Source organism: Bufo bufo, chromosome 4 (genome assembly GCF_905171765.1).
Source record: "Bufo bufo chromosome 4, aBufBuf1.1, whole genome shotgun sequence".
NCBI lineage: Eukaryota > Metazoa > Chordata > Amphibia > Anura > Bufonidae > Bufo > Bufo bufo.
In genome coordinates, this window is record NC_053392.1 from 335,157,662 (window position 1) to 335,180,902 (window position 23,241).

The following is a 23,241-nucleotide window of genomic DNA, read 5'->3' on the forward strand; positions in this document are numbered from 1 at the left end:
CCTGCTTGCCATGACTTAAATGTACATCGTAGGATCGGAAAAGGTTAATGTGATCAAAATAAGTGTAATACTATGTCATTAGAGGACAATAAAGAAATACACCTTAACAACTTTATCCGTGAACCAGAGATGCTATCATCACATCTGCTTCAGTGGTTCATTCAGAGCCTCCAACTCAGATAGTTTATCAATACCTATGGTACATAAAAAGTCGCAAATTACGGAGCAAATATGGCGTGCACAATAATTTGCAAAATTTTTTACCTTTGATTAATCCCCCTGTGTGTTTTAAATTGCTCTGTATTAGTTTTTAGAAGTAAGCCTTGATGGATTTGTAATCCAAAACGTGTAGCTTTCTTCCATGCTGTGATCCATGCTGGAATCTTTTAATTTTGGAAAATAAAGTATTTTTTTTTATGGGATCGAATCTTTGTGTTGGGATCTGTTATTCTAGGATTTGGTTATTTTTGTTATATGCCATAAATAATTTTGCATGTCTTTCAAGTAGTACAATCTGTCAGTGTGATCCCTAGACAAGAGCAAGAGCATCCCCTGGTATAGTTTAAGTAGTACTGTTATTGCAACGAAATAGAAATTTTAATAACACTTGTCTTTTCCAGACCTTTATAAGAATGGACTTCAGAGAGTTAACTTTGTGCCCTTCATTGCCGTTTTAAAGGTAAGTCGAGCCACTTAACAAGTGTGTTTGTCTATTAAATCCCCAATCTATTGAAAGATCTTCTGAAAAAGAATATGCCATTTTACACCTTTCAAAATTATTTTAGCTCCTCCATGAACACCAGTCTTGTTGAAATCTTACCGTTTTGCTTTAACCAGTTAGGCCACGATCCAGTATAACGGATTTGTTCAGATTTATGGTTCCACACATGCAGAAAAAACTGATCACAGATCTGAGGCATGTTCTCTTTTCCCATAGATTGTTTTTCCAGATTCTTCTGCATACTTGAATCTTGGTAATGCAAAAATTTACACATGCAGCTGTCATTGTGGGTTTGCAGGCCTATTCCGTAACGGAAATTATAGTTATATGTGAACGTGGCATTGTCTCAACACTATAAACTCTTGTATATATGCTCTGTTTGGACCCCTAAATGCTGTAGGGCAAAAGGTCTCCTGCTCTGCGTGGCAGAAAGGAGAGCCAGTATCGGGGTGGCTCCTGCCAACATGGCATGTCCATTGATTACATAGATGGCCATTCATTTGTACACCATTTGGGCCCATGGATCAGTTTCGCATAGGGGCCCTATGGATTGTGTGTACGCCACTGCTCAGACATGTCCTACATCGTAGAACATGTTGAATAATCTCTCAATTTTAAAATCAGTTTGAGGGTTTAGTAAGACGGCAGAGTGCACCTGTGTTTGCTATTAATTTGTTGTCTGACTTTGTGAAGCCTGTATTAGTCAGGCAGATTATGCAGGGGATTGTCTGGAAGGAAGTGTTCCTTCCCGCAATCGCCTGCTCGTTAGTGGAGGAGAACGCTGCTATTACAAGCAGCCATCAACTCCAGAGTATGGGGAAGAGTGATCGCTAATGGCATCACTTGTCCCCATACTAAATCATTGTTTGCCGGTAGCATATCCTGATTAGTCACCACGTATCTACCGCCGGTGTAACGTTACATTACCCTACTTCGTGAGATTTCCCTACCTCGTAACTTGCGGTCGCACCGGAAATGACGTGAGGAGGCGTGCCGGAGTTGTGCCGATCTGCGCATGCGCAAAACAACGGTTTAGGGAAATCTCACAGCGGAGTTCAGCTGGACACCGAGACACTGCGCATGCACCGGAGAGCCTCACCAGCCTTAGAGTAGGGAAAAACTATGGCCCAGTGCGCAAGCGCGGCTAACTACAGAACATCCATCCGATCTCCGCACCTGCGCAGTGTCTTTTTCAGTTTTTTCTGTTAAATAAATATATCACAAAGCGCAGAACTGATGCGTGAAAAAACGCAACGGGTCAGGTTTCAGTGCGGGTGCTATGCGCTCACGGATCGCACCCGCTCGGAAAACTTGCTCGTGTGAAAGAGGCCTTATGGTTTATCCAAAAGATACAGTTGAGGTGCTTTCTAAATCCTCTTGTAAAAAAACTACACACAAGCAAGAAAGGTTTATTTGGTTTAACCTGTTCGCTACCAGCGCCGTACATGTACGGCGCTGTAGCGATGTGTAAACATGGCGCCCGCTCGCACATGCAGCGAGCACCATGGCCGGCTTTGGATGCTGTGATCAAGTGAGATCTAAATGCGCAAAAACCCAGAAGCTCGTACTTCCGGGCCTCCTACCGATGCCACGTGCGTCCAATGTGGGCATCGGTAGTTGCGCTGAACACTGTAAGGCCTCTTTCACACGAGCGTCATGTTTTTTGCCCGGATAAGATGTGGGTGCGTCGCGGGAAAATGCGTGATTTTTCCGCACAAGTGAAAAACATTGTAATGCGTTTTGCACGCGCAAGAGAAAAATCGGCATGTTTGGTACCCAGACCCGAACCCGGACTTCTTCACAGAAGTTCGGCTTTGGGTTAGGTGTTGTGTAGATTTTATTATTTTCCCTTATAACATGGTTATAAGGGAAAATAATAGAATGCATAGTACAATAGGGCTGGAGGGGTTAAAAAAAAAAAATAATAAAAATTTAACTCGCCTTAATCCACTTATTCGCACAGCCCGGCTTCTCTTCTGTCTTCTTCTTTGCTGTGCACAGGAAAAGGACCTTTGATGACGTCACTGCGCTCATCACATGGTCCATCACATGATCTTTGTTTACCATAGTGATGGATCATGTGACGGACCATGTGATAAGCGTAGTGACGTCATCAGTGACTTTTTTCATTTTGCGTAGAGTGTAGTGACTGTTTTTTCATTTTGCCAACCCTGTGCCATTGAATATTAACTGCAAAGCATTGTCCTTCTTAGCAGTCAGCACAGAGAGAGAGCGAAAAAACACTCTATATAGATGCGTAACCCATTGTTAGTTTACTGCTGCTTCAAGAGAAAGATGTCATATGTTACTATAATAGTAGATTGGTAGAATTACAGTATAAAATCTCTATTGTTCTTTTGATGGGTCTAGATAAAGATGCCCACAGAAGATCATTGCACTTACCAGTGTAATGTGTGATGCTCTTATTCCCTCTCCTGCCACAGTGAATGGTCTGACTAAGGCTAGCGCTGCATGCCGACATGTGTCGCGCGACACATAAGGCACAACTACACTGCAACATGTGTCGTGCGACATTGATTTTTATAATGATAGTCTATGGTGTCGCACTGTGACATACTGCAACGCGACAGTCGCAAAAAAATCCATCTTGTGTCGCAGTCTCAGCATGTTGCAGTGCGACACCATATCATAAAAAATGTCGTCATGTACTCTAGCCTAAAAGTCAAGTGAGACTGTTTGCTGTGCTGAAAGTCTAAACAAAGTTAAAGAGCCAGGATAAGAAGTAGAATACATAAAGTGATGTAAAACACTTATGTCCAGGAAACCATCCACTTGTTTTTTGTATTATATAATGCACAATATTTACATATAGATTATTACTATGTAAAAATGTTTTGATGGTAGTGTCCTTTTTAACTATTAATTGACCTAGGTTGCCAGAAGAACAGTATAGGTTTTCTGTGACATCCCAAACATGTACATCATGCCAAACACAACTGATGATACTTTGGCTATCTGGCACACCATTGGCCCAATGTGGCATGAACTTGTCAACATGCGAGATCGGAAAGCACTACAGTCATTGGAGATATTAAAGATTAAGCTCCTACACCTGTTTTCTAGTAAGTCCCAGTTTGTGCTGAAATTTGTGACATTTGCCCCTGTTCTGAGATTTGTAAAAAGTAGGCCAGGTGTCACGGTGCGGAGTGGGGGAAAACTCCCCGCCATATAGCGTAGGAGAACAGGGAAGCAGCTAGGCTTGGACACCAGGAAAAGGGAGCAGGTCACCTCCTAAAGCCGCCCTAATCCTGGCCCTGACTCCTAACTGTATGAGCAGACTCAGATGGTAGGTGGGCTCATATACAGGAACCTCTGACCCTGAGTCTCCCTGAAGATCCCTACAATAAGGTTAGGAGCAGGAGACGACCTGTTCATCCCAGACGCGGATGAACAGGAGTCTGCACTGACCTAGCTACAAGGAAAGGGACAGCCAGTGAACAGCCACTGGATTGGCAGGTAAGAGCCCAGAAACATGCACTTACCTGCCGCGATCACAACAACCACTGGACCCCCATGCAGACAGGAAGCATGGCAGCCCCAGGCAGAGCTACTCACCGACTTGTGAGTTCCCCCTCCGGGGAACCCAGAAACTCCCTTCCGGAGGGACGACAGATAGACAGTGGAAATGTCTAGCAGCCATGCTGGAATTCAACACCAAACAAACCAGACATGGAACACTGAACACACACCCAAAACACCAACCACACCAAACAATACAACAAGTGAAGATGGGAAAAGGACAGAGGGAACAAAGGGGAGACATCATGGTGACATCGGTGTCTAGCTAGGAGGCCCCCCACTGGACAGATGGTATATCCAGGAAAGGAGCAACACTCCAGCTAAGGGCTCGTTCACACGAACAAATTTTGCGTTCCGTATACGGGCCGTTTTCTGCATGCTGTGTGCTGTCCGCATCCGTTGCTCCGTTCCGTGGCCCGTTGCAAAAATTTTGAGTCCTGTCCTATTCTTGTCCATTTTATGGACAAGAATACGCATTTCTATAATGGGCCTCCTGTTCCGTTCCGCAAATTGCGGAAGGCACACGGGCGGCATGCGTTTTTTGCGGATCCGCAATTTGCTAACCACAGAAAACAGCACGGTCGTCTGAACGAGCCCTAACGCTGATGACACTCAAATTTAACTCTGGCCAAGATGTAACTTCTCTGCTATCCAGAGTCTTCAGCTATATCCTTGATTCCCTCCTACTTAGAGGGACAACATAGAGAGAAAACTGAATTTGTAATCTCTCCACCTTCTCAATCAACCCCATTACCCCCTCCCCATTAGACCTATCAATCACAGTTAATGCCGTCACACTTTTCCCAGTCTCACAAATCCTTTGCCTTGAAATAACATTTAACGTTTTGCGGACAAGAATATGCTTTTCTATAATGGGCCTCCTGTTCCGTTCCACAAATTGCGGAAGGTACATGGGAGGCATCCTTTTTTTTGCGGATCCACAATTTGCGGACCGCAAAAAAACGCCACGGTCGTGTGAACGAGCCATAACACAAAGGCTGGAGGGCAACCTCAGACTCACAACACCAGGATATAAAGAGCCAAGAGGCTACACCCAGGACACGCCTAGATCCCCACCAGCCAGATAGTTAACCCCTCCAGCACCAAACAGGGAAGGGAAGCAGGATAAAAGGGGCAGGCACCTACATGCTGCAACAAACACACGTTGCCGCTGGCAACAGCATGCACGGCAACCGGCAAACACAATAGAGGCCGTTACACACACGTTGCCGCAGGCAACAGCATGTACGGCAACCGTTTCACGGCGAACACAACAGAGGCCGTGACACCAGGCAGGGTTAGACTACTTTCACACTAGCGGTTTAGCTTTCCGGTATTGAGATCAGTCATAGAAGCTCAATACCGGGAAAAATGCTTCAATCTCTTGGTTGGAGTAGATTTAAATTCTGATATTTGCGCCTCTTAACTAATTAAGACTAGCTTAGGCCTCATGCACACTACTGTATGTATTTTGCAGTTCGCAAGTACCATAAGTTGTCCGTGTTGCATCCATATTTTTTGCAGACCCATTGACTTCAATGGGTCCAGGGTCTGCATTTTGCAGCCAATTATTGAACATGTTCTATCTTTTTGCAGAACAGACATACGGGAGCAGAAAGAACACCGATCATCCGTGTGCCTTCTGCATCCGTATGTCAGTTCCACAAAAAGATAGAATATGTCTGGAAAATGCAGATCACACAACAAATGCGAACCGCAAAACGTATACAATCATGTGAATGCCGCTTTACACAACACCGGTCATAACATATTTTCCCCCGTGTCTTTTTGATCTAGCACAACCACGCTGGAGGGAAAACGTCTCCAGATTGCCAGATTGGGGCTACTTTCATATAGCGTTTATATTTTCCTGTATTGAGATCTGGCAGAGGTTCTCAATACCGGAGGAAAAACGTTTCCGTTTTGTCCCTATTCATTCTCAGTGGGGACAAAACAGAACTGAACAGAACGAAATGCTCCAAAATGCATTCCGTTCCGATTGGTTGCGTTCCCATACCAGAGAGCAAAGCGCAGCAAGCTGCGTTCTTCTTGCCGTCATGGGTTGCGGAGCAAATCGAAAATGGATCCGTTCCCCATTGACTTTCAGTGGTGTTCATGACAGATCCGTCTTGGCTATGTTAAAGATAATACAAACGGATCCGTTCATAACGAATGCAGATGGTTGTATTATCAGTAACGGAAGCGTTTTTGCTGAACCCCGCCGGATCCAGTAAAAACGCTAGTGTGAAAGTAATCTTAGCGTTAGAACTAGTAATGCTAATCCTAAAGAACATATTTTGGAATGGATAATCCTTTGTGGGAATGCTTAAATATTTTACGAGAAACCTCCAACCGGATGAGAATTCACCTCTTATATAAAGCATCATCCTCTCATTTATTTATTTTTTCCGTTTGATGGGATGTGCCCGCTTTAGAAATGTACAGTAAATGGCATTCAGTAAGAGGGAGTCCTGATGTAATGTGAAACACTTGTTCTTCAGTGTCTTCCCCTAAATTTTAATCACATCCCAGAAAGAACTGTAAGCCAGTTAAAAGGACTTTTTAAGTTCTTTATCACAAGCCATCGTGGAGGTCTGGGGAGAGAGTCTTTAATCCAATAAACATTTCATTGAGCTCATGAATAGAAAGCCAAGGGAGAAGCTACAACAAGAGTGTGTTGAGGGTCATTTTAACCAGGTGGAGCTCCCTGGGATTCGACAAATGTACCAAGAAATTCCTATTCAGTTCTAGCAATGTTTATGGGAGCATAATTAGTTTACCTGGACAAACTTCATATTGGCCGCAGACAAGAAGCCACTGCTATTGAAATAACGCAGTGTCAAGCGGGATGGACAGGGCATGCAGAGGCTGTGAGAAATTCACATAGCTGATGGCTTTGTCCTACAAGGGAACAGATAATTAGATGTAATTAGGGTGTATGAATTGTTGTCTCTTTGCCCTCAGCTTGAATAATTTTGGAAGTAAAAACTGCTCATGGTGTAAATGCTTTGATGTATGAAGAGTCATTGTGGCTTGGCAGTATAAAGGCAGTGTTTTATTCTTTTTACATAATGGCCGCAGTACATAAAGAGTGAATGGGCATTGCAACCCCCAAATCTGCTCAATGGCAAGGACCTCTGGGATTTCTCGAAGCAGACTGTGGAAGAAGTTATTTTTTTTATTTTTTTTTTCTCTCTTTTAGGTAATGAGGGAATAAATGTAAACTCAGATGTGATATATATATATATATATTTTTTTTCTACATGTTTTGTGTTCCTTATTTAAATGGTTGTGTCCTCTAAAGTCTAGCTAAAACAATTTGTGGAACTAGACGCCAAACCTTAGATATAGAAACGTGTTCTCCAAAGATGCTATATATACCGTATATACTCGAGTATAAGCCGACCCGAGTATAAGCCGAGGCCCCTAATTTTACCCCAAAGAAAGGGAAAAATTATTGACTCGAGTATAAGACTAGGGTGGGAAATGCAGCTATAATGCAGAGTGTATGTGTATATAATGCACACACTCTACATTATATACACACATCTGCAAGAGGGTGACTCAGATTGATGGGAGTCTGACTCTGACTCCCTGTATTTAATGCAGAGTGTGTGCATTATATACACACACACACTCTGCATTAAATATAGGGAGCCATCCACAGATCTCCCCCCTAAACAGTGCCATCCACAGATCTCCCCCCTAAACAGTGCCATCCACAGATCCCCCCTCCCCTAAACAGTGTCATGATGGCACTGTTTAGGGGAGGGGGCATCTGTGGATGGCACTGTAGGGGGATCTGTGGATGGCACTGCCATCCACAGATCCCCCTACAGTGCCATCCACAGATCCCCCTCCCCAACGCTCACAGCAGTATATTTATAAACTACCGTAATCAGTAACTGCCGTACTTTAACTTTAATCATCGCTCATTGCTGAGCTCTTTACTCTGATTATTTGGATATCTTACCGGTACTTTGTCTTAGCTCCGGTAATAGCAGTCAGTGCGGGGGGCGGCGCTCACTTACGGACGTCACGCGCCTGCTCCCACTAGGCGGCGCAGGCGCGTGACGTCAATGAGTGAGCGCCGCCCCCCGCACTGCCTGCTATTACCGGAGCTAGACTAGACTCGAGTATAAGACGAGGGGGCTTTTTGAGCACAAAAATATGTGCCAAAAAACTCGTCTTATACTCGAGTATATACGGTACATAAAAAGTCTAAACTGACTTTTCAACTCATAGACATTTTGGAGATTTTGGAATTCTAACCTATCGGGAGAACTGGGATCCCTTGACACTTGTTGTATTGTTATAGGGAACTTGTCATTATGAAAATGCTGAATAATTTGCAGGCATCATGTTATAGAGCAGGAGGAGCTGAGCAGAATAATATATAGGTTTATGGGAAAGGATTCAGTAAAACTGTCATTTATATTTATATTCATATTCCTGCTCATTCTGGGCTTTGAAGTAAAGGAGGCGGTCCTATTAGCGATTGACAGCCTTCCCTCTATGACTGTGTATACAGAGGTAGCTGTCAATCACGGATAGCTCCGCCTCCTCAACGTCAAAGCCCAGAATGAGCAGGAATTTAATTGTATAGATTACAAGTTTTACTGAATCTTTCCCCATAAAACCATATATCAAATCTGTTCAGCTCCTCCTGCTCGATAACATGCTGCCTGCATCTCAGACACCATTTTCGATATGATAGGTTTCCTTTAAACCCATGCTGTTAAAGGGGCTATCCCAGCAACACCATTTAGCACATATCTACATATGGATGGACAACCTGATGCCCTCCAGCTGTTGCAAAACTACAATTCCCAGCATGCCCAGACTGCCTACAGTTATCAGCCTACGGCAGGGCATGGTGGGAGTTGTAGTTTTACAACAGCTGGAGAGCCGCGGGTTGAGCATGCCTGCATCAGCCTATTACCCAGGAATGATCACTACCACTGTACCACAGTAATTCCTCCCTCATTCACTTTTATCGATTATCGGCAGCACATTCCTGATTACACGGTGAGATGTGCTGATGGTAACTGTACATCTTTCATTTTGATAAAAATATGCAAATTAGCCGTCAAAACGAGTGATTCCTTGTTTATCGGCTGATTAGCGGCACGATTATACCGCCAGATATCAGGAATGAGCGTTCCTATGAAGACTTGTTCCTAGTAATTGTCCTGAATATTGTGCCATGTAACAGGGGCTTAGAGATTTCCTGGTAAAAAAATGATTTTTAACACGTTCCTGCAGCATGGCCCTGATACAGAAGATTCATACTTTCCTGCTCCCTGCCGCTCCTGCTGTCTCCATCTTCTGGTCCCGGGACTGTTTACATCCGGTTGGATATGGGCATAGTCACTTGTACCTCTCCAGCCAATGACTGGCTTCAGTGGTGATGTGGCCACAAGCAGAGTGTCACCGCTAAAGTCAGTCATTTTCTGGAGAGGTGCTCCGGGACCCGAAGATGGAGACGGCGAGAGCAGTATGGAGCAGGAAAGTAGGAATCTTCTGTTTTAGGGACTATGCTGTAGGAACTTGTTAAAAATAATTTTAACTAGGAAACTCCTTTGGCGACGTTTCCTTCCTGCCTTGTATTCACAAATGAGAGCTTTACTTCACTGCAGAGGACGGCGCTCACTGGTTATTACCACCTCCTGCACCCCCAGATATACTATAGGCGCCCTGCAATAACCAGTAAGCACTTTACTTCACTGCAGAGGACGGCGCTCACTGGTTATTACCGCCTCCTGCACCCCCAGATATACTATAGGCGCCCTGCAATAACCAGTAAGCACTTTACTTCACTGCAGAGGACGGCGCTCACTGGTTATTACCGCCTCCTGCACCCCCAGATATACTGTAGGTGCCCTGCAATAACCAGTGAGCACTTTACTTCACTGCAGAGGACGGCGCTCACTGGTTATTACTGCCTCCTGCACCCCCAGATATACTGTAGGTGCCCTGCAATAACCAGTAAGCACTTTACTTCACTGCAGAGGACGGCGCTCACTGGTTATTACCGCCTCCTGCACCCCCAGATATACTGTAGGTGCCCTGCAATAACCAGTAATCACTTTACTTCACTGCAGAGGACGGCGCTCACTGGTTATTACCGCCTCCTGCACCCCCAGATATACTGTAGGTGCCCTGCAATAACCAGTAAGCACTTTACTTCACTGCAGAGGACGGCGCTCACTGGTTATTACCGCCTCCTGCACCCCCAGATATACTGTAGGTGCCCTGCAATAACCAGTAATCACTTTACTTCACTGCAGAGGACGGCGCTCACTGGTTATTACCGCCTCCTGCACCCCCAGATATACTATAGGCGCCCTGCAATAACCAGTAAGCACTTTACTTCACTGCAGAGGACGGCGCTCACTGGTTATTACCGCCTCCTGCACCCCCAGATATACTGTAGGTGCCCTGCAATAACCAGTAAGCACTTTCCTTCACTGCAGAGGACGGCGCTCACTGGTTATTACCACCTCCTGCACCCTCAGATATACTGTAGGTGCCCTGCAATAACCAGTAAGCACTTTACTTCACTGCAGAGGACGGCGCTCACTGGGTATTACCGCCTCCTGCACCCCCAGATATACTGTAGGTGCCCTGCAATAACCAGTAAGCACTTTACTTCACTGCAGAGGACTGCGCTCACTGGTTATTACCACCTCCTGCACCCCCAGATATACTGTAGGTGCCCTGCAATAACCAGTAAGCACTTTCCTTCACTGCAGAGGACGGCGCTCACTGGTTATTACCGCCTCCTGCACCCTCAGATATACTGTAGGTGCCCTGCAATAACCAGTAAGCACTTTACTTCACTGCAGAGGATGGCGCTCACTGGTTATTACCATCTCCTGCACCCCCAGATATACTGTAGGTGCCCTGCAATAACTAGTAAGCACTTTCCCTGAGGGCTCACGCACACGGCCATTGTTTCAGTCCGCATCTGAGCCGCATTTTTTGTGGCTTCGATGCAGACCTATTCTCTTCAATGGGGCCACAAAAGTTACTCCATTCTGCAAAATGCAGAACACACATGGCTGGTGTTCTGCGGACTAAAAAAAAAGGTACGGTCGTGTGTATGAGGCCTTACTAGCCGGGAAAGCACTTAATTTTTAACCGTTAAATGGGCAGGCCTGAAAAGGCCTTAATGACCAGTAACTTTTTTGTGATTTGGCACACGTGGTTCAAACACTTTATTATTTTTTATTTTTTGGACTACCAAAATAACTTGCAACTTTTTATTACATAACAGAGGGATTTTTAATATTTTTTTTAGTTTTATTAGGGGGAAACCGTACCGAAATTTTTATTATTATTTTATTTTTTTTTAAAGTAATTTTTATTCAAACTATAGCTCATTATTTAAATATGCAAATTATTATATGTGTTGGATCATTTTATTATACAATATGTACTGTTTCACATGAATGGGGTGATAATTGTAATGGTTTTGGTTGCGGTGGGCGTTTTTTTTTCTTTTATGTATATTACAATTTTTTTTTTTTATCATCACTTTATTATTTTTTTTTTAAATATATTTTTGCCACATAATATGTCAGTGAACAATTTTATTTTGCACTTTTTCCTTTCTATATATTTCTTTTTATTTATTTATATATTTTTTTGCAGCACTGTATGTCCTCCAAGAGGTCTTTTAAAGACCTCTGGGGGACACTGACTTTTTTTTTTTTTTGTGTTTTTTTTTATTTTATTGTGTTTTCATATTTTTTTTTTACTTTTAATATATATATTTGCCACTTAATTTGTCCCCATAAGGTCCATAAAAGACCTTTGGGGACACAGACTTTATTTTTTTTTGCACTATTTCCTCTGTAACTGAAGCATCCAAAGGAGCCCCAGTTACAAGGAAAACCAGCCTGCTGAGGGGGGCTTTGTACAGGGCAGAGCTGATGAGGCTCTGCAGTCCTCTGCCCCTGACACCCGGCGATCACGTGATCGTCGGGTCTAAACTGCACAGCGCGCCGCTCACCTGTGTGAGGAGAAGGCAGAAGTGCTGATACACTGCATCTGCCTTCTCCTCGGGTCTCGTGCTGTCTCTGACAGCCGGGGACCCCTCCTGCTACAGTGTGGGAGCAGGAGCTGTAATCCTGCAATTGTGCGGCGCACGATCAGCTGTGTTTCTGCCCAGCAGGACGGGGGCCGCAAACCTTGGCTCTGGGGGCCGCAGGTTGTGCACCACTGCTCTATACTAACCAGGGTTGCCAAACAAACATTTTTTTTTTTTTAATGGACAACTTATTTCAAAATCATGGACATCCAAAAAATGTTAAAGACAATTTGGAAAACCATAATGGATTATAAGTAATCCAGGGGTGGCCAACCTTACAGACACAAAGAGCCCAAAAAAAAAAAAGTATGACTACCAAGAGTTATGGATTAAAGTTAAAGCTATACATTTACACACGAGTCACTGTATTTTTCACCCTACAAGATGCACCTAGGTTTTAACAAAGAAAAATAAGAGAATTTTTTTTATTTTTCATCTGATCGGAGGTCTGATAAAAATATATTTTTCTTATTTTTCATTAGCAGAGAAAAAAATAAAAAATATATTTTTCATCAGACTCGGATCACCAATCCTCATCTGACCTAAAATAAGATCCCCAAACCTCATCAGACCTCCAATGCTCGGATCAGACAACTCAGACATGCACAGATCTCCCCTTTCTCAGATCTGACCCCCCATGTTCAGATCTCCCCCCATGCTCAGATCTGACCACCCCCATTGCTCAGATCAGACCCTCATTGCTCAGATCAGAACCCCATTGCTCAGATCAGGACCCCCCCCCCCATCAAGCTCAGATCAGAACCTCCTGTGCTTAGATCAGACCCCCATGCTCAGTTCTATGATTTAAAAAAAATCTCTTCCCTCTCCTGATCAGGCACTGGGCTCCTACTCTGCAGGTCTGACACGTTCTCCACTGTGACCCGATGAGCACAACGTCAGGTCATAGTGAGTGTCTCCACATACTACGTTCTCACACTGTGTGCATCAGGATGTAGTAGAGAGTGAGCTGGAACTGCAAAGTAGCAACGGTGCCCGATCAGGGAAAGAGATCTGAGCATGGGGTGGAGAGTGAGCCGGCCTGACTGCTCCCTGGCTCCACAGCTAGAGCCGCACTTGAAGAAGCAAAGACTTGCATGCGGCTCAAGAGCCACAGGTTGGCCACCCCTGAAATCCATGTCTATAGCTCAGTATACTCATAAGAACTCATCTGTGAGCTGTAAAATGCTGATAATTGCCACCAAGATAATCTAGTCAAGTACCACCAGTCTCAAAAAAAAATCACTGATTTTATTTCACGGACGCAGGAAAAAAGTAATCTATTTTTACGGACTGTCCAGAAATTTTGGGATATTTGGCAACCCTGATACTGATTCTGAAGTGGCTCGGGACAGCACTGCTCTCTTGTTACGGCAACACAGGCTTTCAGCTGTGGCCTAGCAGGGGACCTCTGTAATGGCGCCATTCATTAAACTTCTGCCTTCTCCTCACACAGGTGAGCGGCGCGTTGTGCAGTTTAGACCCGGCGATCACATGATTGCCGGGGTTTAGGGTCAGAGGACTGCAGATCCTCATCAGCTCTGCCCTGTACAAAGCCCCCTCAGCAGGCTGGTGTTCCCTGTATAACCCCCTGACTTTGACTTGAGGATTAATTTTTAGTCTTTGCCTGGAGTGACCCTTTAACCCTGGGACCACCAGCGAATTCGAGAGTGGGGGTCACCAATTTCACTGTCTGGATGGAGTGTAGTGCACATCAGCCCACCACTTCATTGACTTTTGTGGGACTGACAGGGCTGTCTATGTCAGTCCCATAGAAGTAAATGGACCGACATGGGCACTACCACCCCATTCAGACACAGCGGGGGCAGCTGTTCTCTGGAACACTGGCAGTCATTGCAGTGAAACCCCCAGCTCTATGATTGCACTGATTGCACAGTGTCGGGATACAGCGTAGAAGTAGTATCTGTGCTTCATTTCTCTCCTTTTATGATCCACTCCAGATTTTATCTTCAAAAACTGCGTGATGTGGCAGCACCTCCAGACTGAGCAGGGACACATCCTTAACTGGTAACGCCCATTTCATAGGGGGAATAACAGAGGAACAGTAAACAGAGCTATAAGAACAGAGTACAATAGATGGTTACCTCTACATGGTCCAAATCATATAGTCCCTGAAGAGCTCTTGTCATTTACGGAGGGATTAAAGGGTAACTGTCGTATTTTTTATTGTATTTGCTAGTTTATTAGAGCTAGGCATGTATACCTGAGTTAGTCTGTCAATCATTGCCAAAATATCTGTAATTACCTTATAATAACAGCTTTCATTAATGTCCTCTGTCCCTTTCCACTGCTCCCTTAAAAGACCGTTGCTATGGCTTGTCTGTCTCCGGCTAAGAAGACAGAGGGGCGGTCCTTCACACTGCATGCCTGCATTAGTAAGGAGGCGTGTCTCCCAGTAATCCAATCTGGCAGGGAGCTGCTGGCTACAGCAAGTGTTTATGGGAAATGAGGGAAAGCAGTTTTGGCCTCAGAGAACTGGCAGAGGAGCCATCTTGAGAAGGTTTGTAAATGTTTAAACAGCCGTAACTAAGGGAAAAACTCAAGGAAAACAGTGGTATGTGAAGAAACTAAAGATTGCTTTATGCATAATGCTGCTGCAGCAGTAATATATGCTAAAATAGTTTTTTTTTTCTTTTTTTTTTCTTTTTTTTTAATGAAAACATGAGTTACCCTTTAACTGATGCACCTGACAAATGACACACTGTCATATTTTATAACCTCTTGGTGATTACATTGTGAGATGTATATTGGTAGTGTGTGTATTTTTATTTTTCATGAAGCAGAGATATTACCCTAATAGCAGTGTAAAGTAAGTGTTAGAACATTACAGCAAATGGGATAATTACTAATGATTGCGCTTCAGATATGGGTCACATACAGACTCCCCTGTAGTACAGCCTAGATCAGCAGAAGAAAACCTAATGTTTCTATTGGCAATTCATTGAAAGCTATTTACAGTTAATACTTGCATGAAGGTTAGAAAGGTTGATGAAGTGATACCAAGTTGTGCCTTACTATTCTTCTCATGTCAGAATGTAATTACCATTGATTCATAAAACTGTCTCGGAGAAGAGCGCCGGTTTATTAATCTGCTGATCAAGACAAGAGCTGACAAATAAAGAACATACCATTTTGAATCTCGGTGCTTTTGAATAAATGCTAATTACCCTTGAGGTCATGAGCAATTGTTGCATTGATTCATTGACATTATTTATTGAAAATGAAGTTTAGAGTGGCATTATCGCCTGATAATCTGGAAGTGTTAGAACACCTTGAGGTAGATCTGTTTTCTTTTGTATTCTTTATATTGTTTATGAGTGCTTTGATGCATTTACTGTATGCTCCCGGCAGATTGTGAGGCGACGTTACTGGATTGTTTTATAATATGGGGTAAAAAGCTACATCCTACATCACTGTGTATTCTGCATGTTAGTTAATGCTACTTCAAGAATGTATTGTTTGTGCAAGTTTGTTTTTACTATTTAACCAAGCGATTTCCCGTTATTGAATTGTTGTTTTTTACTCCCTGTTTTCCCAGAGCCATGACTTTTTTTATTTTTCTGTTCAGATAGACATTCAAGAGCTTTGACGTTTTTTAATACTTTTGTTGCGGGACAAGTTGCACTTTCTAATGTCACCATTTAATATTGCATACAATGCAGTGGGAAGCTGGAATTTTTTTTCAAATGGGCTGAAATTGTAAAAAAATAAATAAATGCAATTGCGGCATAGTTTTATGGGATTAGTTTTTTTTGGTATTCCCTATACGGTAAAACTGTCCCACTATCTTCAATTTTTGAGTCAGTAGGATTACAGTGATACATTGTATTGTATTATTAATACTGAAAAAAAAAACATTATTTTTTCTTTGCACCGCCATATTCAGACGACCATAGCTTTTTTATATTTCCATCAGAGCTGTGTGAGGGCCCATTTTTTGGCGGGCAATATATATATATTTTTTTTTTCCTGTTATGGCATTCACTGTATGGGATAAATACATTTAGATTTTAATAGTTCAGGCATTTTTGGACACAGATGGCTACAATGTTTATTTGTATTTTAATTTGGGGGAAAGAGAGGCGATTTGAATTTTTTTATATTTTTAAAAACGTTTTAAACTTTTTGTTTTTAACGTTTTCTAAACCCCCCCCCAGGAGGCTTGCATAAGCAATCTTCACATCGCTTCTGCCTTACATTGCAATCAATTATTATTGCAATGTATTGCCGATTCGCTATGTTTTTATGTAGTCCTGCCACCTGCAGGCCTCCAGAAGAACTACAGCTCCAATAAACGAGAGACGACGAATAGCTTCCCCAATCTCCACGCAGGGAAGCCATTCGGGCCCCAGGAATATTTGGAGTCAGAAAAAAGTTCTCCTGCTAATATAGGGAAATTGCTGCCCACTGTTTCGTTTTTTTTTGTTTTCCTCCAGATCAACACAGTAGAATAAGTTAGACTTGATGGACCTACATCTTTTTCCAACCTTGTCTACTATGTAGCTACGCTATTTAACCTTACTATGTTGCTGTGTACCTTTTATGTGGACAAGCAGACTGGTGATTATTTTATGTGTTCTTTAAGGAATACTGCAACACTGTCCAGCTGGACTCCGGCATAGACTACAGGAAGCGCGTCCTCTCTGCTGCCAGTAAAATATATTTTCTGTAAGTTCTGATTTCTTAGGCTCCTTTCACACTTGAGTTTTGTGCGGATCCGTCATGGACAGATCAGTTCAGATAATACAACCGTCTGCATCCGTTCAGAACGGATCTGTTTGTATTATCTTTAACATAGCCAAGACGGATCCATCTTGAACACCATTGAAAGTCAATGGAGGACGGATCCGTTTTTTATTGTGCCAGATTGTGTTATAGACAACGGATCCGCCCCCATTGACTTACATTGTGTGTCAGGATGGATCCGTTTGGCTCAGTTTCATCAGACGGACATCAAACACTGCAAGCAGTGTTTTGGTGTCCGTCTCCAAAGCGGAATGGAGACTGAACTGATGCAAACTGATGCATTCTGAGTGGATCCTTTTCTATTCAGAATGCATTAGAATGCAAACTGATCCGTTTTGGACCGCTTGTGAGAGCCCTGAACGGATCTCGCAAACGGAAAGCCAAAACACGAGTATGAAAGTAGGCTTACATTATTTTTGATTACATCATTTGCCATGCTTGAATTACTGTATATTATTGTTGTTTTAGTACTTGTCATTATTAGCCTGCTTTTGTACCAACGTATGTCGTAGAAATAATAATACCGTTATTACTTTTTGTGACAAAGGTTATTTCACCTAGAGGGGTTGTCCAGGGGAAAAAAATATGTTTAAATTCTTGCTGCAGTCCTGACATAGAGACAGGTGACCACTGGTCCTAGTGAATGCATTTTGAAGAAGTGTCAGCCGGTGTGCCATTTACAATGAACTATAGGGATATTTCACAATAAGGGCTCATGGACACAAACGTATTTTAATTCCGAAGTTACTCCGTGTGCATTAAATGGGTTCTCCGGGAAACTAAACTAAATAAAAAAAATGAAATATTAGGGCATAGTAAAAACATACATAAGTACCTTTATTTATCAAAAGAAGGTAGTTTTCTCTAGGGAGTTATCATTGTGGGACCCTAAAATGGCTGCTATCAAGTCATTGCCTCAGAAACACATCCTAGAATGCCCAGTACACTCGCTAGGACGGGCTGCGGCAATTTTAAAAGGAATCTACTCTTATCACAGTTTGTGCTGTGCCCTGTCAGCCTGACAGGAGTGAGGGAGGCCGGCTACATCGTCAGCTGCTGGCTGTGTAAGCTAGTAATTTCTGTTCCCAGTAAAAATAAATATATAAAGGCTGATATATATATATATATATATATATATATATATATATATATATACAGTACAGACCAAAAGTTTGGACACACCTTCTCATTCAAAAAGTTTTCTTTATTTTCATGACTATGAAGGCATCAAAACTATGAATTAACACATGTGGAATTATATACATATCAAAAAAGTGTGAAACAACTGAAAATATGTCATATTCTAGGTTCTTCAAAGTAGCCACCTTTTTGCTTTGATTACTGCTTTGCACACTCTTGGCATTCTCTTGATGAGCTTCAAGAGCTAGTCCCCTGAAATGGTCTTCCAACAGTCTTGAAGGAGTTCCCAGAGATGCTTAGCACTTGTTGGCCCTTTTGCCTTCACTCTGCGGTCCAGCTCACCCCAAACCATCTCCATTGGGTTCAGGTCCGGTGACTGTGGAGGCCAGGTCATCTGGCGCAGCACCCCATCACTCTCCTTCATGGTCAAATAGCCCTTACTTTCAAAGTTTTCCCAATTTTTCGGCTGACTGACTGACCTTCATTTCTTAAAGTAATGATGGCCACTCATTTTTCTTTACTTAGCTGCTTTTTTCTTGCCATAATACAAATTCTAACAGTCTATTCAGTAGGACTATCAGCTGTGTATCCACCTGACTTCTCCTCAACACAACTGATGGTCCCAACCCCATTTATAAGGCAAGAAATCCCACTTATTAAACCTGACAAGGCACACCTGTGAAGTGAAAACCATTTCAGGGGACTACCTCTTGAAGCTCATCAAGAGAATGCCAAGAGTGTGCAAAGCAGTAATCAAAGCAAAAGGTGGCTACTTTGAAGAACCTAGAATATGACATATTTTCAGTTGTTTCACACTTTTTTGTTATGTATATAATTCCACATGTGTTAATTAATAGTTTTGATGCCTTCAGTGTGAATCTACAATTTTCATAGTCATGAAAATAAAGAAAACTCTTTGAATGAGAAGGTGTGTCCAAACTTTTGGTCTGTACTGTAGGTAAAACTCGAAAAATTAGAATATCGTGCAAAGTTCATTTATTTCAGTAATGCAACTTAAAAGGTGAAACTAATATATGAGAGACTCATTACATGCAAAGCGAGATGTCCTTTTGAACAGCTCACTCTAAGACAGCAGCACTGTGCTGTCTGAGTGTGAGCTGCAGGGAGAAAGTCACCGTCCCTCCCACCTCTGCAGCTGACAGAAGTTGATTTTTAACTTCATTTTTTCAATCCCTGTCGGCTGAGGTGTGGGGGGGAGGGGGCATGGCCTAGCTGGATTGGGGGCGTGGTTTAGTGGGACCTAGAAGTTGATTTTTAACTTCATTTTTTTCAATCCCTGTTGGCTGAGGAGGGGGAGGGGTCGTGGCCTAACTGGATCTGGGGAGTGGCTTAGCGGGACCTAGAAGATTTTTTAACTTCAGTTTTTTTTATCCCTGTCGGCTGATTGGGAGGGGCGTGGCCTAACCGGATAGGAGGCGTGGCTTAGTGGGACCTGGGGGTGGGGTTTTATGTCAGTCTTTTCAGGGTGGCCTGAATGGCCACCCTACCTGCCCCCTGAACTGTGACCTCCACAGCACTCTGCTCCCTTAACAGTGTCATCCACAGCTATTAAGCCATGGCTTTACTTTAATAGCGATTATCCTGGTGACAGATTTCCTTTTAAAGCTGACCTACAGCAGTGAAGAAAATGGCTGGGTTATTATGGAAATCTGGAGTAAAACTGTGTATGTGGAGGCTAACGGCCTGCGAGATTCTATTGGCTGATAAGGGTCATGTGACCAAGCTTCTATTGGCTAATGCATTTTTTGGGAATATCTCAGGAACGGTACATCCTAGAGAGCTGAGACCTGGTCTAAAACCTTCCCGGACACCTGATGTACCTGTGTGCCAAATTTCGTGATTGTAAATGCGACTGTGCGGATTCCTTTAGCAGACATACTGTACATACTGTACATATATACACCAACACATACACTCCACTTTATATATTAGATATATATTTAAATTAATAAATTTGCCTTTTTTTATATATATTTATTTTTAATGGGAACAGAAATTACTAGCTTAGGCTACTTTCACACTTGCGTTCGGGGTTCCGCTTGTGAGTTCCGTTTGAAGGCTCTCGCAAGCGGCCCCGAACGGATCCGTACAGCCCCAATGCATTCTGAGTGGATGCGGATCCGCTCAGAATGCCTCAGTTATGAACCGTTTGGCCTCCGTTCCGCTCAGCAGGCGGACACCTGAACGCAGCTTGCAGCGTTCGGGTGTCCGCCTGGCCGTGCGGAGCCAAACGGATCCGTCCAGACTTACAATGCAAGTCAATGGGGACGGATCCGTTTGACGTTGACACAATATGGTGCAATTGCAAACGGATCCGTCCCCCATTGACTTTCAATGTAAAGTCAGGAGTCCCTATTAATATACCATCGGATTGGAGTTTTCTCCAATCCGATGGTATATTTTAACTTGAAGCGTCCCCATCACCATAGGAACGCCTCTATGTTAGAATATACCATCGGATTTGAGTTAGATCGTGAAACTCAGATCAGACAGTATATTCTAACACAGAGGCGTTCCCATGGTGATGGGGACGCTTCAAGTTAGAATATACTAAAAGAACTATGTACATGACTGCACCCTGCTGCCTGGCAGCACCCGATCTCTTACAGGGGGCTGAGAGCCGCACAATTAACCCCTCAGGTGCCGCACCTGAGGGGTTAATTGTGCATATCATAGCCCCCTGTAAGAGATCAGGTGCTGCCAGGCAGGAGGGGGCAGACCCCCCCCCCCCCTCCCTCCCTCCCCAGTTTTAAATTCATTGGTGGCCAGTGCGGCCCCCCTCCCTCCCCTGTATTTAACTCATTGGTGGCCAGTGCGGTCCCCCCTCCCTCCCTCCCCTGTATTTAACTCATTGGTGGCCAGTGCGGCCCCCCTCCCTTTCTCCCCTGTATTTAACTCATTGGTGGCCAGTGTGGCCCCCTTCCCTCCCTCCCCAGTATTATATTCATTGGTGGCCAGTGCGGCCTCCCCTCTCCCCCACCCTAATTAAAATGACGACCCCCCATCGTTGGTGGAAGCAGATAGTTCCAATCGGAGTCCCAGTTTAATCGCTGGGGCTCCGATCGGTTACCATGGCACCCAATACACTACTGCAGTCCTGGCTGCCATGGTTACTTAGCAATTTTAAGAAGCATTATACTTACCTGCGATGTCTGGGACTGGCCGGGCGCTCCTCCTACTGGTAAGTGAAAGGTCTGTGCGGCCCCATCACCATGGGAACGCCTCTGTGTTAGAATATACTGTCGGATCTGAGTTTTCACAAAGTGAAAAATCAGATCTGAAAAAAACAGTTATGCAGACGGATCCGTTCTGAACAGATGCAAGCGTTTGCATTATTGGAGCGGATCCGTCTGTGCAGACACCAGACGGATCCGCTTCGAACGCAAGTGTGAAAGTAGCCTTACACAGCTGACGATGTAGCCGGCCTCCCTCACTCCTGTCAGGCTGACAGATCACAGCACAGAGCCGAAAACTCTGCCGCAGAGAAATGATTTGTGAGGATGTAGCCGGCCTCCCTCACTCCTGTCAGGCTGACAGGGCACAGCACAAACTGTGATAAGAGTAGATTCCTTTTAAAATTGCCGCTTCAGAGCCCTGCCAGGTTTAATTTAAAACTATGTCCTCTTGTAGCAGTTTTTCTTCTTTTATATATTCTCTCCTCTTTTACCTTGTTGATTCCCTTTATGTATTAAAAGTTTCTATCATATCCCCTCTGTCTCGTCTTTCTTCCAAGCTATACATGTTAAGGTCCTTTAATCTTTCCTGGTAAGTTTTATCCTGCAATCCATGTACTGGTTTAGTAGCTCTTCTCTGAACTCTCTCCAAAGTATCAATATCCTTCTGGAGATATGGCCTCCAGTACTGAGCACAATACTCCAAATGAGGTCTCACTAGTGCTCTGTAGAGCGGCATGAGCACCTCCCTCTTTCTACTGGTAATGCCTCTTCCTTTACACCCAAGCATTCTGCTAGCATTTCCTGCTGCTCTATGACATTGTCTGCCTACCTTTAAGGGCTCATTAAGACGGCCGTATGCTGTCCGCAAAAATACTGAATGCTATCCGTTTTTTTGCGGATCCGCAAAAAAACGGATCTGCAAAAAAACGGATAGCATTCAGTATTTTTGCGGACCCATAGACTTCAATGGGGCCATGTCCTGATTTTCACGGACAAGTATAGGACATGTTTCATTTTTTTTGCGGATCCGCAAAAAAACGGATAGCATTCAGTATTTTTGCGGACAGCATACGGCCGTCTGAATGAGCCCTAAGTCTTCTGAAATAATGACTTGGGTTTTTACGCCCCAGGTGCATTATCTTGCACTTATCCACATTAAATTTTAGTTGCCTAAAAAAAAAAACTGATTTAAATAAAAAAAATCCTTTTTTTTTTTCTTAAATCATTTATTTTTATCCACCCTGCCACAAGATTTATCAATGAGAAGATGAATAGTTCCCAATCTCAGAATAGGTGATGTGTCTGAGATCGCCACTGTTCGTTAGAAGCCCCTCTCCCCTCCCCCCAACCCTTGAAGGAGAGAGGGGTATAGCAGTATGGGGGGAAAGTTTTTCCAGCCAATTATGGCTCTGTTCATATCTCATTAAAGGTCTACGTTTGCCATACATGCTGGGAGAGGCTTCTAGATATATATATGTTCGATATAACCAGGGGCGAGTTGGCCATAGACCTTACAGGGAAATTTCCCGGTGGCCGATGCCCAGGGGGCCGCCTGGGCCCTCCTCACGGCCGGCCAGTGGAAGTTTTTAGGGATGTATTTTGTGCTGCTGGCAGTATTTTGTGATGACTGTGGTATTTGGCTCTGTTGGGGTGGTATAATGTGCCACAATATGGTATTGCTGGCCCTGCCTTCCATCAATTTGGACCCAACTACAAAGCGGGGCCACTTTTAGTATTTTTTCCAGGGCTACTTTAAGTTCCCAGTCCGCACTTGTATATAACAT

General features: G+C 43.6%; 1 protein-coding gene across 2 annotated transcripts in view; it reads left to right on the plus strand.

The window, feature by feature from the left end:
• The window catches only part of AFG1L (AFG1 like ATPase), a 112,650-nt gene that overhangs the window by 62,078 nt on the left and 27,331 nt on the right, over positions 1–23,241 (plus strand). For both annotated transcript variants that reach the window (XM_040428850.1, XM_040428851.1), the window contains exons 7-8: positions 621–679; positions 16,960–17,042. In XM_040428850.1, the coding sequence (XP_040284784.1) occupies positions 621–679; positions 16,960–17,042 (142 nt within the window). The remainder of the gene's footprint in view (positions 1–620; positions 680–16,959; positions 17,043–23,241) is intronic.